At 42.1% G+C, this 19,439-nt stretch overlaps 1 protein-coding gene across 3 annotated transcripts; it reads left to right on the plus strand.

The window, feature by feature from the left end:
* Positions 1-692: 692 nt before the first annotated feature.
* On the plus strand, positions 693-18,356 carry LOC106599798 (microtubule-associated protein RP/EB family member 2). 3 transcript variants are annotated; one of them, XM_014191127.2, is made up of 8 exons: positions 11,723-12,007; positions 13,820-13,947; positions 14,570-14,715; positions 15,129-15,348; positions 15,878-16,035; positions 16,471-16,629; positions 16,925-17,047; positions 17,137-18,356. In XM_014191127.2, exons 1-7 carry the CDS (start codon positions 11,886-11,888, stop codon positions 17,003-17,005), a joined length of 1,014 nt encoding a protein of 337 aa, XP_014046602.2. In that variant the 5' UTR covers positions 11,723-11,885; the 3' UTR covers positions 17,006-17,047; positions 17,137-18,356. The 3 variants fall into 3 exon arrangements, with proteins under 3 accessions (XP_014046604.2, XP_014046602.2, XP_014046601.2); XM_014191129.2 differs by lacking the exon at positions 11,723-12,007 and adding an exon at positions 693-805 and having other exon boundaries at positions 16,925-18,356; XM_014191126.2 differs by having other exon boundaries at positions 16,925-18,356.
* Positions 18,357-19,439: the final 1,083 nt, after the last annotated feature.

A 19,439-nucleotide genomic window follows, 5' to 3' on the forward strand; every position in this document is an offset into this window, starting at 1 on the left:
CGCTTAGGTTACTTCGATGCCCACATACAGCTGTCCCAATGAGCAACGCATCAAGTTATGACAGGTCGAAATCACACCAGATCAAGCCAATCAGCTTCAGCAACGCTTGTCGAAGAAAAGATGTGTCCGTTGTCGGCGTCATCAGCGTCTACAATCGGTGGATTCGATTATGCTGAGCCGCCTGACACCGGTCTATGGCCCATGACGTGACCGGGCAAAAGCGGTGAGGGAGGAGAACCATTCTCAAATCGAACAGTAATCTCTGAGGCTGTGCTGCTGGGTCATGTTGTCTACGAGGCATCTTGGTGCATTGTCCAGAAACATACAACATCTCTTTTCCGAATTTTCAAACTAGTTTTCATTGGGAAGGCAGATAAAGTGTTTTTATCAAAAGCAATCACTGTTGCATGTGAATCCTACTCATTACTCCCAGTGCTTAATTAAATTGCTTTGTTTTGAGCCGATTTCACCCTGACCTTTTTGTTCAAGACAACTGGGAACTCGAGAAAAAACTCTGACTGGGAAAAATCGTTTTAAAACGGTCATCCAACTTGGAATTCCAAGTCGGAAAATCTAGTATATTTTTTTCTAGAGCTCCCACTTTCTGGCCTGAAGATCACTGACATCATGATTTGACCTCATTTTTTCCCGACTTCCGATCAACTTTCACCCGTTGCAAAACACTGATACACGGGAACCCGGGCCAAATTAATCGAATCCCTTCATTGAATGGAAAGAGGTGGGGTGACTCGAAAATATAGCAGTTTTTTTTTAACACGGAGTAACCTGGGATCTGAGTTCACTGGTGAGTCAAAGATCTACGGTTGCAATGTGTGATAAAAAATATATTCATAATAATAAACGTGTGGAATATGTTTCAGGATATGTATGGGCCGTACACTTCAGTGTTATGTTTTTGAATTATACTCGATGTAATGTGGTAAATATCTTGGCAACCAGTTTCTGTCAAAGTGGGTTTGTAATTATTGCTACCTGGTTAGCTAGTCCAGTGTACAGTACAATTGCAAAGATGGTGTATAAATGAAGATGTCCCACTCTGGCCGTTTAACGTAGAAAAAATATGGTCACTTCCGGTCATCTTAACGGGGCACCAATGCATTAATAAAGCAGCTAATGTCTGGTCTGCTAGTTAATTGACAGTATATGAACCAGAAAGAATTAGGCAGTGCGATGTCTCGCTTCCTCTTCCGTCTCTGGTGCTAGCTACCGAAGCCGATGTTGACTAATTATGCCTTGATTAGCTAGCTAACTAGCTAGCATGCTAACTGTTTGGTTTGACAGCTGGCCAACTAGCTAGCAAGTTTCAGTCACTACTCCACTTTCACTTTGGTCTGTGTGTCGTTTTCACAATTGACACATATGCACATTTAAACCACTGTGCGCGGGACAGGGGACTGCACGTTTGTAGCCAAAACTCTCTTGCTAAAGGTGCAAGAATGTCAAACTTGGATATCGAACACCAAGCGAAAGCTTGTAAAAATGACGTTAAACTATTACGTTCATTGCAAGTCTCAGCCACCAGAGACATATCCTAATTGTACTGTTGCTCGGGTTTAACACATTGAACAGCATGACACCACAATGGTACAGTGCTAATCAATGCTGCAGTTCAGTTGCAGCCAGCAAGGTGGCCCAGACAGCTGATGCCTCAAAGCAACTACTAAAAAATGCATGTTGAGATCTGAAATTCTCAGTTCAACTTGGCATTTTTGCCTTATGGCATGATTTCTGCAGTCATTATGTTTTCATGGAGAACACCTATGTGGTAAATCATAATAATTCCATGCAATCTCTTTGGACATTTTTTTTATTAGTCATGTGTGCACTGACTGAATAGTTCACGGTGTTGTAGTTTACCAAAAAAATAAACAGTGTGTTCACTGTCAGAAGATTACAATTTAGGCTGGCTTCTATTTCATTCCAATTGTGTATATATAAAAACAAAACAAGTTTCAATTCATTGTTCAGAGATGATCGAAAGATCCATTCTATATTCACACACTGAAGTATGTCAATTATGTATAGGGTTGCAAAAGGGAGGGTATATTACTGGAAACTTTAGTAGTTTATTAGTAAACTAAAGTACACTACATGACCAAAAGTATGTGGACACCAGCTCATCGAACATCTCATTCCAAAATCATGGGCATTAAAATGGAGTTGGTTCCCTCTTTTCTGCTATAACAGCCTTCACGATTCTGGGAAGGCTTTCCACTAGATGTTGGAACATTGCTGCAGGGACTTGCTTCCATTCAGCCACGAGCATTAGTGAGGTCGGGCACTGACGTTGGGCGATTATGCCAGGCTCGCAGTCGGCGATCCAATTATCCCAAAGGTGTTCGATAGGGTTGAGGTCAGGGCTCTGTGCAGGCCAGTCAAGCTCTTCCACACCGATCTCGACAAACCGTTCTGTATGGACCTCGCTTTGTGCATGGGGCATTGTCATGCTGAAATAGGAAAAGGCCTTTACCAAACTGTTGCCACAACGTTGGAAGGACAGAATCGTCTAAAATGTTATTTTATGCTGTAGCGTTAAGATTTCCCTTCACTGGAACTAAGGGGCCTAGCCCGAACCATCAAAAACAGCCCCAGACTATTATTCCTCCTCTACCAAACTTTACTGTTTTCACTATGCATTCAGGCAGGTAGCGTTCTCCTGGCATCCGCCAAACGCAGATTAGTCCATCAGAATGCCAAATGGTGAAGCGTGATTCATCACTCGAAAGAACGCTTTTCCACTGCTCCAGAGTTCAATGGTGATGAGCTTTACACCAGCCGACGCTTGGCATTGCGCATGGTGATCTTAGGCTTGTGTGTGGCTGCTCGGCCATGGAAACCCATTTCATGAAGCTTCCGACAAACATTTCTTGTGCTGACGTTGCTTCCAGAGGCAGTTTTGAACTCTGAAGTGAGTGTTGCAACCGAGGACAGGCGTTTTTTACACACTACGTGCTTCAGCACTTCTGTGAGCTTGTGTGGCCTGCCACTTCGCAGCTGAGCCTTTTTTGCTCCCAGATGTTCCCACTTCACAAAAACAGCACTTACAGTTGACTGGGGTAGCTCTAGCAAGGCAGAAATTTGATGAACTGACTTGTTGGAAAGGTGACATGCCATGACGGTGCCACGTTGAAAGTCACTGAGCTCTTCAGTAAGGCCATTCTACTGCCAATGTTTGTCTATGGAGATTGCATGGCTGTGTGCTTGATTTTATACACCTGTCAGCAACGGATGTGGCTGAAATAGCTGAATCCACTCATTTGAAGGGGTGTCCACATACAATATATATACAAAGGTATCTCTGGCCTTAACACGTGAAATATATAAAATAATCAAATAAGATAATAAAAACATTTGGACAAACCTGTAAAATATTATCCTAAATATAAACCAACTTAGTGAATACCATTGGTGTTTAATATGAGGGTTTCAGCATGAAATATTCTTCATTTTTTTCACACACTTATTTATTTTTCTATGTTAAAGGTCCAATGCAGTCATTTTTATCTCAATATCAAATAATTTCTGGGTAACAATTGAGTAACTTACTGTGATTGTTTTCAAACAAAATGGTTAAAAAGAAACCAAAATACCATGTTTTTTTTCAGGAGGGTAGTTGGCGCCTGCACGCTGCAGCTATCTAGGCAAGCTATATGTAGGCCTACACAGCATAAAAAAACAGCGGTCTAAAGCGGGGCAGCGGTCTAAGGCACTGCATCGCAGTGCTAGAGGCATCACTACAGACCTGGGTTCGATTCCGGGCTGTGTCGCAGTCGGCCGCAACCGGGAGACCCACGGCGCACAATTGGCCCAGCGTCGTCCAGGTTAGAGGAGGTTTTGGCCGGCTGGGATGTCGTTGTCCCATCGCACTCTAGTGACTCGTTGTGGAGGGCCGGGCGCCTGCACGTTGACTCGTGTCGCCAGTTGTACGCTGTTTCCTCGGACACATTGGTGTGTTGGCTTCCGGGTTAAGCGAGCTGTGTGTCAAGAAGCAGTGCGGTTTGGCGGGGTCGTGTTTCGGAGGACGCATGGCTCTTGACCTTTGCCTCTCCTGAGTCCGTACCGGAATTGCAGCGATGGGACAAGACTGTCACTACCAATTGGATATCACAATAAAAAGTACAAGGAAGACACAGTCAGGCTGTCAATAGCAAACATTGGCTATTGTTGGGAGGCAGAGTTATTTTTTTCAGCAACTCTGGCTATATGACAGCATCAAGCTTTCATCATCACACAAAACGCTGATAGATTTGCCCCAATGCAATATGTAGACTGCATCTTGCTTGTTCTATGGCAATATTCGTTAGAACTAGAGGTCGACCGATTAATCGGAATGGGCAATTAATTAGGGCCGATTTCAAGTTTTCATAACAATCGGAAATCGGTATTTTGGACGACGATTTGGCCGAATATTATTTTTTTTTGTTATTAAAAAAAAATATATATATATATATATATATATATATATATATATATATATATTTTTTTTTTTACACCTATATTTAACTAGGCAAGTCAATTAAGAACACATTATTTTCAATGACGGCCTAGGAACGGTGGGTTTACTGCCTTGTTCAGGGGCAGAACGACAGATTTTTACCTTGTCAGCTCGGGGATTCAATCTTGCAACCTTACGGTTAGCTAGTCCAACGCTCTAACCACCTGCTTTACATTGCACTCCACGAGGAGCCTGCCTGTTACGCAAATGCAGTAAAAAGCCAAGGTAAGTTGCTAGCTAGCATTAAACTTATCTTATAAAAAACAATTAATCAATCATAATCAACATGGTTGATGATATTACTAGTTTATCTAGCCTGTCCTGTGTTGCATATAATCGCTTAGGTACACATTGCTCCAACGTGTACCTAACCGTAAACATCAATGCCTTTCTTAAAATCAATACACAAGTATATATTTTTAAACCTGCATATTTAGTTAATATTGCCTGCTAACATGAATTTCTTTTAACTAGGGAAAATGTGTCACTTATCTTGCAACAGAGTCAGGGTATATGCAGCAGTTTGGGCCACCTGGCTCGTTGCGAACAGTGAAGACTATTTCTTCCTAACAAGACAGCCGACTAAGCCAAATGGGGGATGATTTGACAAAAGCGCATTTGCGAAAAAAAGCACAATCGTTGCACGACTGTACCTAACCATAAACATCAATGCCTTTCTTAAAATCAATACACAGAAGTATATATTTTTAAACCTGCATATTTAGCTAAAAGAAATCCAGGTTAGCAGGCAATATTAACCAGGTGAAATTGTGTCACTTCTCTGGCGTTCATTGCACGCAGAGTCAGGGTATATGCAACAGTTTGTGCCGCCTGGCTCGTTGCGAAAACTAATTTGCCAGAATTTTACGTAATTATGACATAACATTGAAGGTTGTGCAATGTAACAGGAATATTTAGACTTATGGATGCCACCCGTTAGATAAAATACGGAACGGTTCCATATTTCACTGAAAGAATGAACGTGATAGTTTCCAGATTCGACCATATTAATGACCTAAGGCTCGTATTTCTGTGTGTTTATTATATTCTAATTAAGTCTATGATTTGATAGAGCAGTCTGACTGAGCGATGGTAGGCACCAGCAGGCTCGTAAGCATTCATTCAAACAGCACTTTCGTGCGTTTTGCCAGCAGCTCTTCGCAATGCTTCAAGCATTGCGCTGTTTATGACTTCAAGCCTATCAACTCCCGAGATTAGGCTGGTGTAACCCATGTGAAATGGCTAGCTAGTTAGCGGGGTGCGAGCTAATAGCGTTTCAAACGTCACTTGCTCTGAATGGGTAACGCTGCTTCGAGGGTTGCTGTTGTCGATGTGTTCCTGGTTCGAGCCCAGGTAGGAGGGGGAGAGGGACGGAAGCTATACTGTTACACTGGCAATACTAAAGTGCCTATAAGAACAACCAATAGTCAAAGGTAAATGAAATACAAATCGTATAGAGAGAAATAGTACTATAATTCCTATAATAACTACAACCTAAAACTTCTTACCTGGGAATATTGAAGACTCATGTTAAAAGGAACCACCAGCTTTCATATGTTCTCTTGTTCTGAGCAAGGCACTTAAACGTTAGTTAAAATAAGTGTTCATTCAGTATTGTTGTAATTGTCATTATTACAAATAAATAAATAAATGTAAAAAATCGGGTTTTTTGTTCCTCCAATAATCGGTATCGGCGTTGAAAAATTATAATCGGTCGACCTCTAGTTAGAACAGACCAAAAATGACTACAATTGCAATAGATTGCCATATATTACCTGTTAATGACCTAAATTACCATAGATTCCGGTAATTTTAGTAAATTGCTGGTAGCTTTGCAACCCTAACTCTGCATGTCAATAATCGTTGGAATGGTTGGAATGTCTGACACTGGGAGAATCTGTCGGGATTCACAGGAATCAGTCAACTGGCAACCAGAGGTTACTGGCATCACTTTCTCAGGTGCAACCTACAACTATTGTGTCCTTGAGCAAGGCAGGTCTTTACCCGCCCAGCCTAACCAGGTGCTGCCCTACAGCTGACCCTTTACTGCTCCCAGCCTGCCATGTGGCGTGTCAGTGGGGCAAGTGCAGCCCGCTATGTACAGTGCATTCAGAATGTATTCAGACCCCTTTTAAATAGTTTTTTCACCTCATCAATCTACACACAATACCCCATAATGACAAAGCAAAACCAGGTTTTTAGACATTTTTTCTAATTTATTACAAATAAAAGACAGAAATATCACATTTACATAAGTATTCAGACACTTTACTCAGTACTTTGCTGAAGCACCTTTGGCAGCGATTACAGCCTCGAGTCATCTTGGGTATGACGTTACAAGCTTGGCACACCTGTATTTGGGGAGTTTCTCCCATTCTTCTCTGCAGATCCTCTCAAGCTCTGTCAGGTTGGATGGTGAGCGTCGCTGCACAGCTATTTTCAAGTCTCACGAGAGATGTTAGATCGGTTTCAAGTTCGGGCTCTGGCTGGGCCACTCAAGGACATTCAGAGACTTGTCCCGAAGCCACTCCTGCATTGTCTTGGCTGTGTGCTTACGGTTGTTGTCCTGTTAGACTGGGGTGAAGGTTCACCTTCTGAGGTCCTGAGTGCTCAGGAGCAGGTTTTCATTAAGGATCTCTCTGTACTTTGCTCTGTTCATCTTTGCCTCAATCCTGACTAGTCTCCCAGTCCCTGCCGCTGAAAAAAAAACCCACAGCATGATGCTGCCACCACCATGCTTCACCGTAGGAATGGTGCCATGTTTCCTCCAGAAGTGGCCAAAGAGTTAAATCTTGGTTTCATCAGACCAGAGAATCCTGTTTCTCATGGTCTGAGAGGCCTTTAAGTGCCTTTTGTCAAACTCCAAGCGGGCTGTCATATGCCTTTTAATGAGGAGTGGCTTCTGTCTGGCCACTCTACCTGATTGGTGGAGTGCTGCAGAGATGGTTGTCCTTCTGGAAGGTTCTCCCATCTCCACAGAGGAACTCTGGAGCTCTGTCAGAGTGACCATCGGGTTCTTGGTCACCTTTAAACTAGGAAAAGAGACTCTTAATCTTAGAGTTGGGACCACACAGCCACTCCACTGAATAGCAGGCTAATGATTGCTTTGCAATGCTTGCAGTTAGCCACTGAATCCTTCCAAACCACTCATTGTTGAATTTGCGATTTCCTACTTGTTGTTTAATGTTTATGTCCAATGGCCCAGGAGCACCGATACATTTTATCTATAATTTCTCTTCATTTTTTCTCTTCATATGACAAGGATTTGAAAGGATTTGCCAGTAGATTGTCTACTTGATTCATGATGATGTCTGCGAGCTAAGATTTTGAAAGTGTGATGTTGACATGATCAGTCCAATCAAAGCTACTGTAGATATAACGTGATTTGACGTCATTCTATCTGTGGCCAATGACCTTGAGCCTTCTTGGATGGGCACTTCCAATGTAACTATGGTAGCACTCAAGGGCCTTGAATTTTCGAGCTCTACCCATAGTGTCCCCATTAGTGACAGAACACTGACCCAATCAAGGCGCAACGCTAAGTATTTTACACTGGCTTGCCCCACCACCACACAAAGCACTGAGCTAGGCTGAAACACCTGCGTTTTGGAGCCTCCTTACTCATCGATCACACCGACAGTGTCATTGCACAAAATAGTACGCAGCATCGTCTGAACATGTAGACAACAAAAGTTCAACATTCACCTTCTGCTACCATTTCTGTCAAGCCGTCTACGCATACAGTTTGACGCATACGTTCGATAAATCCAACGTTTGCACTGCTAGGCAAGCGCAGCGTTTCATTGGAAATTAATGTCATTCTGGTGTACCAAAATGAAATGACGCTGTTGGTGTGATCGAAGCGTTACTCAAGAAAACAAAAAAGAGACCGTGTTTGTATGCGGCTTTATTAACTTAATGATATATATTTTTTACATTGTTTGCAAACTGATATGTGACACGTATTAATGCCAAAATAACATGCAAAACAGGCAAGCCTAAAAAAAAATATGATTTTGTATTTTTTTTATGTGGGGCTCAAAACAGGTGAATGACAAGTCGCCACTGAGCACAATAGATGCATAATCTTATAATTTAGTCAGGTCATTTAAATATCTACAAGTAGACCAGCTATTGAAGCAGAGACACAAAATAAAGAAAACATTTTAGCGTATGAGTGAGAAAGTGGCCATATGCCCCACGCTCCTCTCAATTTACATCAACAACATAGCTCTGGCAGTAGGAAGCTCTCTCATCCATTTATGTGCAGATGATACAGTATTATACTCAACTGGCCCCTCTCCGGATTTTGTGTTAAACACTCTACAACAAAGCTTTCTTAGTGTCCAACAAGCTTTCTCTGCCCTTAATTAACTTCTTACATCTAGGCATTCCGCTAGCGGAACCCCTAGCCAACAGCCAATGGGATCGCTTGGCGCGAAATTCAAAAACAACTAAAATACCACAATTACATTTTCTCAAACATATGACTATTTTACACCATTTTAAAGATACACTTCTCCTGAATCCAACCACGTTGTCCGATTTCAAAAAGGCTTTACAGCGAAAGCAAAACATTAGATTATGTTAGGATACCACCACAGCAAAAAAACAACAACACAGCCATTTTCCTTGCAAGGACAGCCATTTTCCAAGCAAGGGTAGCAGTTCAAAAGCAAAACCAGCTAAAAATATGCACTAACCTTTGACGATCTTCATCAGATGACACTCCTAGGACATTATGTTAGACAATACATGCATTTTTTGTTCCATCAAGTTCATATTTATATCCAAAAAACCCATTTGACATTGGCACGTGACGTTCAGAAAATGTATTCACCCCAAAATTTCCGGTGAATGTGCACCATAATTTACAGAAATACTCATCATAAACGTTGACAAAATATATAACAATTAATTAAAGAAGTATAGATGAACTATTCCTTTATGCAAACGCTTTGTCAGATTTCAAAATAACTTTATGGAGAAAGCACATTGTTCAATATTCTGAGTACTGAGCCCCAAGCTATTCAGTTAGCCGTCCAGCCACGGCATCCACAAAACGCTGAAATATGTTAAAAATATTATCTTACCTTTGCTGATCTTCGGCTGAATGCACACGGAAGGTCTCCCACTTCCACAAGAAATGTTCATTTGTTCGATAAAGTCCATAATTTATGTCGAAATAAATCCGTTTTGATGGCGCGTCGAGATCACCATTCCAAAATGCATCTATCCACCGTCGACGAAAAGTTATAAAGTTCCCTCAGCGTTTGTAGAAACATGTCAAACCATGTTCACAATCAATCTTTGGGGTGTTTTTAACGTAGAATTTTGATAATATTCCAACCGGACAATAGCAGATTCATTACAGAAGAAAAATAAAAAGGGCTAGCCCTGCGTGAGTGCGCACGAGGTAAGTCAATGACACCAGGTTGACCACTTACTCTTCCGGGTATTATTCAATCAAATTGCATTGTAGAAGCCTCAAACAAGGTTCTAATGACTGTTGACATCTAGTGGAAGCCTTAGGAAGTGCAATATGACATCACAGACACTGTAGTTTAGATAGGACATGAAATGAAATGACTACAACCATGTGAGGTCAAACTTCCTGGTTGGATTTTTCTCAGGTTTTTGCCTGCCATATGAGTTCTGTTATACTCACAGACATCATTCAAACAGTTTTAGAAACTTCAGAGTGTTTTCTATCCAAATCTACTAATAATATGCATATCCTACCTTCTGAGTCTGAGTAGGAGGCAGTTTAATTTGGGTACGTTTTTCATCCGGCCGTGAAAATACTGCCCCCTATACTCAACATGAACCTTGTTCTGAACACCTCCAAAACAAAGGTCATGTGGTTTGGTAAGAAGAATGCCCCTCTCCCCACAGGAGTGATTTATACCTCTGATGGTTTAGAGCTTGAGGTAGTCAAGCACTAAAGTTTGAGTGTTTGGCTAGACGGTACACTGTCCTTCTCTCAGCACATATCAAAGCTGAAGGCTAAATGTTTTAAGATATTTTAAATGTAAGCTTTATTTAATAACTAGGCAAGTCATTTAAGAACAAATTCATATTTATAATGACGGCCTACCGGGGAACAGTGGATTAACTGCCTTGTTCAGGGGCAGAACAACAGATTACCTTGTCAGCTCGGGGATTCGACCCAGCAACCTTTTGGTTATTGGCCCAACGCTCTAACCACTAGGCTACCTGCCACCCCTTAAGTTAAATCTAGAATTGGTTTCCTCTATCGTAATCGCTCCTCTTTCACCCCAGCTGCCAAACTAACCCTGATTCAGATGACCATCCTACCCATGCTAGATTACGGAGACGTAATTTATAGATCGGCAGGTAAGAGTGCTCTCGAGCGGCTAGATGTTCTTACCATTCGGCCATCAGATTTGCCACCATTGCTCCTTATAGGACACATCACTGCACTCTACTCCTCTGTAAACTGGTCATCTCTGTATACCCTTCGCAAGACCCACTGGTTGATGCTCATTTATAAAACCCTCTTAGGCCTCATGCCCCCCTATCTTTGATATCTACTTCAGCCCTCATCCTCCACATATAACACCCATTCTGCCAGTCACATTCTGTTAAAAGTCCCCAAAGCACACACATCCCTGGGTCGCTCCTCTTTTCAGTTCACTGCAGCTAGCGACTGGAACGAGCTGCAACAAACACTCAAACACCAAAACACTCAAATTCAAAGACTCATTCAAGGACACTCTTACTGACAGTTGTGGCTGCTTTGCTTGATGTATTTTTGTCTCTACCTTCTTGCCCTTTGTGCTGCTGTCTGTGCCCAATAATGTTTGTGCCATGTTTTGTGCTGCTGCCATATTGTGTTGCTACCACGTTGTTGTCATGTTGTGTTACTACCATGCTGTGTTGTCATGTGTTGCTACCATGCTATGTTGTCGTCTTAGGCCTCTCTTTATCTAGTGTTGTCTCTCTTGTGTGATGTGTGTTTTGTCCTATATTTTTATTTAATTTATTTATATTTTTAACCCTAGAATTTAGTCCAGAATGAGGCCTTTTGGTAGGCCGTCATTGTAAACAAGAATTTGTTCTTAACAGACTTGCCTAGTTAATGTATATGTGTGTGTGTATGTATGTGTGTGTATATATATATATATATATGTCCCTTCGTTTTCTATTCGTGGAATTCGCCGTCCACTGTCCAAGAAGCGCGCCCCCATCACCAGTCACGTGGTTGGTTAGGGTGCACCTACGTCACCAGAGTCAGATTTGTGAAGAATAAGCAGACAGGAGAACGAGCCCGAGGTGCGGCACTTTATATCGCATCGTCCTTTCATAGAGAGAGAACAGATCATCTGTTCAATATTTTAGAGACCCAATGCCTGGTCCCACCCAAGCACTGTCCCCAAATGGAGAGAATAACAACGACATCATCCCAACGGACGGATCCAACTGCATTCCTTACAGAAAAAATACAGTGCGAGGAGAGCGCGCCTACAGGTAAATCAGTGCAAATGCCGCATTTGGCGTGGCTTCATAGCAAGGCTTTGAGCAATAATAAGGTTGCTGCAAAACTCTGAACATTTGTTTCACGAGCATTGGATTTTTTCACGCCATCGGCTCGCCCCTTTTCAATTCTGTTACAATGTATCAGCTCGTCCAAAACATTGGATGTATTTCCTTCTTGGTGACTGTTTCTTGACCATGGCGTAAATTGTCTTGAGGAGGCCCCTGCAAGTTCACAATAATACCAAAGCGAAATCGGTGACATTTAAACATAAAATAACACACATTGTCTGGCCAGTTGGAAATGGGACCGTTGTGGGAAAAAACTAGCAAGTTAGCTTGCTTCATTGTCAAATACAGTCACTGTCTTGACTGTGACGATAGCAATAGCTGCTAGAATATTCTTGTTGGCCGTACGCTACCTAATCGGGTGTTCTGGGAAAAGGGGCACCGTTACTGTTTTAGCTATTCCGTTTATTTTATGACATGGTTTTAAACCCAGTCTGTTCAAATTATAAACTCGTTTGTTTGGGTCAAGTAGAGCCAATGAGCTAACAAAGCTAGCAGTACATCCGCTTTGTTGACACGAGAACGGCTGTCCGATTTTCTGTCTCAGTGCGCAGTCAATGAAAGAGGATAGTTGGAAACCGAAACTCCAGTCCATATCTTGTCAGTTTTTGCCATTCATGTTTAGGGTTTAGCTGTTCGGATGTTGACTGTGCGCTTGATGTAATTGTAGCCTAACGGTAGCTGTTACCATAATTGTATCAAATGGAAATGTATTGTCCGTCGCCTTATAGCCAGCGTATCCGTATCAGTGACAAACAATTTAAACTCATTAGCTGAATGTTTGCATTTGGAGTGGTGGAGCGATAGATAGTGGTTCATATGTCCTAAGCACCAGGCCCGTTATTTTTTAGGATACCCATTTGAGAATATATGTTGCAACAGCAATTCAGGTCATACATTTTGACATTATACGCTCCAGCCTGCCTCATCATTAGAATGAAAATATTTTTTTTTTTGCTGCACTTTACAAGGCTTTTGCGTATTGTAGGCTACACTTAGACCGTTTTTGCATTTACTGTGAAGGGTGATCAACAGTTTCAAACATTTGTTTGCAGTCATCACTTTCATGTCACTTTGCTCTGTTGATGTTTCTGAACCTAACATCTCAACTCTTCATTATGAAAATGGATGAGAATAAACCCAAAAAACTAAGTCTGCTCCTCCTCATCCCATATAGATGTTCTGTTACACCCATTCTCAAACTCCTGTTATGAGTGTGTTTACAAGAGTCGATAGTCTGTATACAATTCAGCTAAATCGGGCATCTCGATCTTATAACCGCATTACTAACATGTTATTACGCTACTGGACCTAACATGGGATATGCATGGAGATAAATTGTAATAGATGTTAAGCAATTTGACAGTGGAAATGGGTTGGAATGAAAATCAGCATACCCGCTGATCTCACATAATTTGACTTGAGACCAGTGTGCCTTTATTTCGTTACTAGTAGCTCTGGTTATAGGCCTACGTTTACCGGCTTGCTGTCGAGTTTCCCCATGATGGTTTGTATTGTTATCTGCCTTGCTTCATCTTTGCTACCGCATCACTTTACATTTAATGTTACTAGTTGAAAATGATATGGTGGCTTTTATCTGTTGATCAACAATTGTGTGTACAGAACATGTTGGCTAACCATTCTGTAAAAGAGTTTACAAAAAAATCCTTATTTTGAGATTGTTTTGGAGAAAGTGAATTGTAACTGACTGCTTAGTGTCTTTTCTGTCTTTTGCAGTTGGGGAATGGCGGTCAACGTATATTCTACCTCAATAACCCAGGAGACTATGAGCAGGCATGACATCACTGCCTGGGTTAACGATCTTCTTGGTCTGAACTACACTAAAGTGGAGCAGCTCTCCTCAGGTAAGAATAATTACCCTGTTAACCTTGCCGCAAACGGTTCTTCCTTCCAGACCCAAGGACCTCATTATGGGCTCAGGATATAGGCTTAGCATAGAAAGGGAGATGCAGGATGAAAGGGAGAGAGATATATGTCCATGCTTTCCTCTGTTCCACACTAAGCTTCTGCTAATGACCTGGTAATAGGTATAGTAATGTGTATAGTCAAAGAAACCTGGTGTAAACCTAACCCTGCTCCTAACCTATCCTTGCTCTGACAGAGAAGACGGACAGTGCTATTAATACAACTAGTTTGCGAACTTGCTGTGGCTACCATGCCATGGCTGGCCCAAGTAATCCAATCTCTGCTGAACCACACACAGTCCTGCAGCAAGGTGTGCTAATGGTACTATTTTGAGGTTAACACTGCTTGCCACTTCCAGCGCTGTCAAGCCTGTTGTGTCTGGTCTGCTGTAGGTAGTATTGTGCACAGGTTGGCTAATGGCAGTGCTGTGAGACATTTCGATCAAGCGTATGCCTGAAAAATATAATTTGTTCATTATCATTAGTTTCAAACCTGTATCAGAAGAGAAACAAATTGTAGTTTTGTGTCTTCTGACGTGGTTTTGTTTTCATTCACTTGTAGGAGCGGCCTACTGCCAGTTCATGGATTTGCTCTTCCCTGGCTGCGTCAGTCTTAAGAAGGTTAAGTTCCAAGCTAAATTCGAGCACGAGTACATTCACAACTTCAAGCTGCTGCAGGCCTCCTTCAAGAGAATGAATGTGGACAAGGTGAGAGACTGAGGCTGAGTGAGTAGTGTCCTGACGGGACCTACTGTAGCTACTTATAACAGTTTACCATTAGATAGGGTTTTTATTTAGTTACTATGGCTAGTCCAGGCTATATTTGATTGAACAAACACACACACACTCATTTTGCTCCTAAAAAATAAAGTGCAGATTATTAAACTGAGCCTCCCTGTGGCTCAGTTGGTAGAGCATGGTGTTTGCAACGCCAGCATGGTGTGTGCAACGCCAGGGTTGTGGGTTCGATTCCCACGGGGGGCCAGTACAAAAAAAAAAATGCATGAAATGAAATGTATGCATTCACTACTGTAAGTTGCTCTGGATAAGAGCGTCTGCTAAAATGTAAACAAGTACCCCAATTTTTTATTCTTGATCATTTCTTTCCACTTCTCTATAAGATTATTCCTGTGGAAAAGCTGGTGAAAGCTAGATTTCAGGACAACCTTGACTTCATCCAGTGGTTCAAGAGGTTCTTTGATGCCAACTACGACGGTAAAGATTATGACCCACTTCAGGCCAGACAGGGTCAGGATGCCATCCCCCCACCTGACCCCGGTGAGCAGATCTTCAACCTGCCAAAGAAGTCTCAACACCACGCAGCCAGCTCCCCCACTGCAGGTAAGAAGACCAGCCGCCTGAGGGGTATGATACAAAGCAGGATCCGTGAGTTAGCCAGTTTACTTGCCTAAATACTCTGAAATAACAGTTTATTTTTGAGAAAGATAAACTTGAAATGGGTATGGTCTAATTGACTTGACAACCAAAAACAAAGTGTAGCTTTCTTAATAAACCAGAACATTTGTAGTTCATTCTGGTAAGTTAGCTGGCCAGGAGTTTTTAAATAGGTGGTACTGATGAGTAAGGTGGGGGGGATGCCTGTAAAGGGGGCTCTGTCCCCCTTGGACTCAGGTGTTCAAAAATGCAAAAATCTTTAACTGCCATTTCCGGCAATCTCGAGCCTTAAATTATAACAAATAAAGTAAAAAAGAGTTTACATAGTGGCGCAGCAAGTCCACAAGGTAGTGCAGCGCCCATCTTATATTATTTTGGAAGAACTCTGCATTGATTGTAGTATACCCCTCTCTGTACAGCAGACATTGTTTACGTAGATTAGGAAACTGACTGACTAACCTATATTTGTGTTCAGGAGCCACCAGGGCGAGCGCAACAACGCCGAAACAAAACCCTTGCAGCCCCCATCCGTCCTCCAGACCCTCTTCAGCCAAAAGAATCCCAGTTGCAACGACAACTCCGGCCAAAGGAGAGCGGGAACTGGAAGCACAGGTCACATTGCTCAATGACCAGGTAAAAAGCCACTACTACTGCATCATAACAATTTCATACATATAAGTTACTATTACAACGTCATTACAACTTAATATATCTAAGTTGGACTCACTGGTAAGATTAGTAAGAAAGATGTGTATTATTTTTGGCAGAACCAAAATGATAAGAAATTACAAGCTGCCTTGGATGATAATTCCATAATCCTGATTTTACAAGGATTAGATTGCCAGAAACATGAAAAGGATCCGAGAAACAAGAAGTTGGGGATCAGATGAGCAGCAGTGTATAACAGCAATAGTTTTATGATGGCGCACGTGACCATTTGGATTTGATTGACAATAGAAAAATCATTAATACTGCAAAAACAGTTTACACACAGACAAATTTGTTGTTTAAAGTCAAATAACAAGATTTGAAAGGAATATCAATTTGTCTGTCTTGTTTTGTGTGCAGGTGAACACATTAAAACGTGCACTGGAGGGGGTGGAGAAGGAGAGGGATTTTTACTTTGGAAAGCTGCGGGAGGTGGAAGTGCTGGCACAGGAGCAAGGTCAGGAGAGCGCACAGTTCGTGGAGAGGCTAATGGAGATCCTGTACTCTGCAGACGAACAGGTCAATCGGCTGTTATTTGCTCTTCAGTGATTATTCATAGGAGTTTCCCAAAGGCGATTGGGTGTGGGATGTTGTTGTGCAACATTTGTTTTAGATTCTAGAATGTTCGTACTGGATTGGACAGTAAATGTTTTGCTACTTGTTCTTTTCTAGGGAGATATTTTCGTTGTGATCACAGGCTGTTGTTTGATTAATTGATCAATTGATTTAGGTTACCTAATGCTGTTAATTACTTGAAAAGATCAATGGCGGCTGTTGCCCTAACATTTTGCTATGACCGCTTGTGTCCCCTTAGGAAGGTGCAGGAGAGGGAGAGGACGTGGACCCAGGGGTCCATGAAGAGGAGGTTCCTGATGATCAGCAGGATGAGTACTGACTGCCATCCCTCCGTGTCCCCACCACCATGCCCTTTTACTTTGTGAGAACTTTGTTACAAGATTTATTTTTTAGTTTCTTTTTATTACATTTTTTTCCTAATGGTTTGTTTCTTTTTTTGTTCTCTTGAAGACTGAGCACATGAAGCAACCTCGTGAAAAGAAGCACGACCCTCGTTTTTTTTTGATATCCCTCAGCCGTTCTGCATTCTGTGTGTTTTGTTGACTGTCGGTGAAATGCTGTGGCTAGGTTGCTGTTATTACATACCGCCACATGCAGAAAAGCTCAGACCATCACAGAAGTTTCCAAGGCCATTGAAAAAGGGTGAAAAAAATACGTCATTCAAAATTCTCTATTTGATGAAATTGTAATATGGAGTAGACAGTGTTTTTATCTGACAGCACGTGTTAAGTATGTTGCCAGCCTCGGTCGGTCCCATGATCCATCCATTATGTACGTTGTTTCAAAGTTATTGTTTATTTTAAGACTTGTACATATCAACCATATTAATCATGAGAACGCAATAAGCAAAATCCCTGAAGGGCCGGTAGTAGCTCCTATTTAACCTTCCTCCATATGTTGCACTGTCATTGGACTCTGGAATGGACAATCTGTCCATAGTTTCTCACAATTCACACAATTACAAATTGAATTGCAAAAACAATATTTATTAAAAACTAAGGAGACTTGATTTGGCTCTACGCGATGGTAGGCAGTTCAGTCCATGGGAATCATTACTGAAAAGTAGTAGTAAGTTAGTTAGACAAATTATGACTAGTATGTGACTGTCTTCAGCAATTCAAAGAATTTTGATAATCGGTGCGTACTCAAAAATGCCTTATTTGGTGCTACAGTGACAGAAACAAGGTTGATTCATCAGTATGGCTTCATCATAAGGGAAAGGGAGCACATTTTAGTGTAGAGTAGTATGATCACAATAAACCTTTTTTTTCAACTTCAAGAGCAACTAGCCACCGTCGTATTCAATGGAAGTCGGGTATATTTCAGATGTTTTCATATGACTTTTGAACCACAGGTCTTAGGGAAAGTTGTGAGTCAGTTCACTGAGTAATTTGACATACTATATTCCAAGTACGTATATTGTATACCCTTTCTTAATGTTGCATTTATTCTTATTGAACTCGGCAGTGCACCATAATACTTTAGTCGTATATTGTGTAAATGAAAAGGAATGTAAACATGTACTGTCAATAATTATAAATAGATCATGTTTTTCTTCTGATGTCCCACTCATTATGCATTCCCCAAAATGTGTTGCATGTTTGCATTTTATTTGTGAATAACTTGACCTGCTTTTTACATATTTAATAAAAAACAACTATGTTAAGTGAGCTGTGTTTTGTATGTTTAACTTGCTATTTAAAACTGTTGAGTTTTGGATGGATTTGCTGTAATAAAACCTTTCACCTTTTCAGTCAAAGGGAGTGTTTCATTACGTTGTCTTATCCATCAAATAATCAACCTTTACTCCCCCTCGCCGGTGCTCAACGTCGCCAGTCTACTAACCACTGGTCCTGGCAACCCATCTATACGCACTCCTGCGTCTCATCAGTCACACCTGGACTTCATTGGTTGTTTCCTTGTCAGACGTTTCTCTACCACAAGTCGAGCCAGCACCCCAGCCCATCCAACAGTCTGCCCAAGTCAGCGATGCCCGTTTGTCCCTCCCGGACAAATATGACGGGTCTCCCTCCAAATGCTGTGACTTCCTACTCCAGTGCTCCCTCTATTTCACTCATCATCAGATGGGAGCCCCTGCCACGACCGGGAGGGGCATCAGCTTCAACGGTGTCCGGTATGTCCCTAACCGGAATCCACGAGAGCAGAGGGACGGCCCCGTGATCATCCGTCTCCTATGTTAGGCATGAGTTCTCCATCGCCTTTTTTAGTATCGATTTCACTCATCTATTGTTTCTATAGCTCTAATGGATTCCGGTGCCGCAGGGAATTTTATTGACCAGGCCCTTGTCTCTCCCTGCACTTCACCTCATACCCGTTCTCCACTCTGTTTCCGGTCCAAGTGTTGGATATGTGACCATTGGGATCCAGTACTATTACACACGTCACAGCTCCACTCAACCTCACCGTGGGAACCAAGCACCAGGAAAGCCTTTCCTTCCTCATCACTTCCGCACCTGTGCACAAAGTCATCCTTGGCCTCCCGTGGCTCCAACTCCATAATCCCACCATCTCCTGGTCAGAGAGGAGGATTACTGCCTGGGGACCAGGATGTCGGAGGATCAGCTTTCCCGCACCCTGTGGTTCCACGTCAGTGGAGGGATCTGTGAGTGTACGCCAGCCCATCAATCGGTCCTCCCGTATTGTTGACCCCGTGTTTTGGGACGTAGATGTGGACATCTGCCAGGCTCTGGAGAGGGATCCCGCTCCTGCCACCTGCCCTACGGAGCGCATCT

Source organism: Salmo salar, chromosome ssa03, assembly GCF_905237065.1.
Source record: "Salmo salar chromosome ssa03, Ssal_v3.1, whole genome shotgun sequence".
In the NCBI taxonomy this organism is placed as follows: Eukaryota; Metazoa; Chordata; class Actinopteri; order Salmoniformes; family Salmonidae; genus Salmo; species Salmo salar.

Bases quoted from the DNA above. Each gene is read 5' to 3' on its own strand.
- LOC106599798 (XM_014191126.2), top strand. From the start codon at position 11,886: ATGCCTGGTCCCACCCAAGCACTGTCCCCAAATGGAGAGAATAACAAC. The intron at 12,008-13,819 runs GTAAATCAGTGC...TGTCTTTTGCAG, and splicing joins CGAGGAGAGCGCGCCTACAG to TTGGGGAATGGCGGTCAACG. The intron at 14,716-15,128 runs GTGAGAGACTGA...CTTCTCTATAAG, and splicing joins AGAGAATGAATGTGGACAAG to ATTATTCCTGTGGAAAAGCT.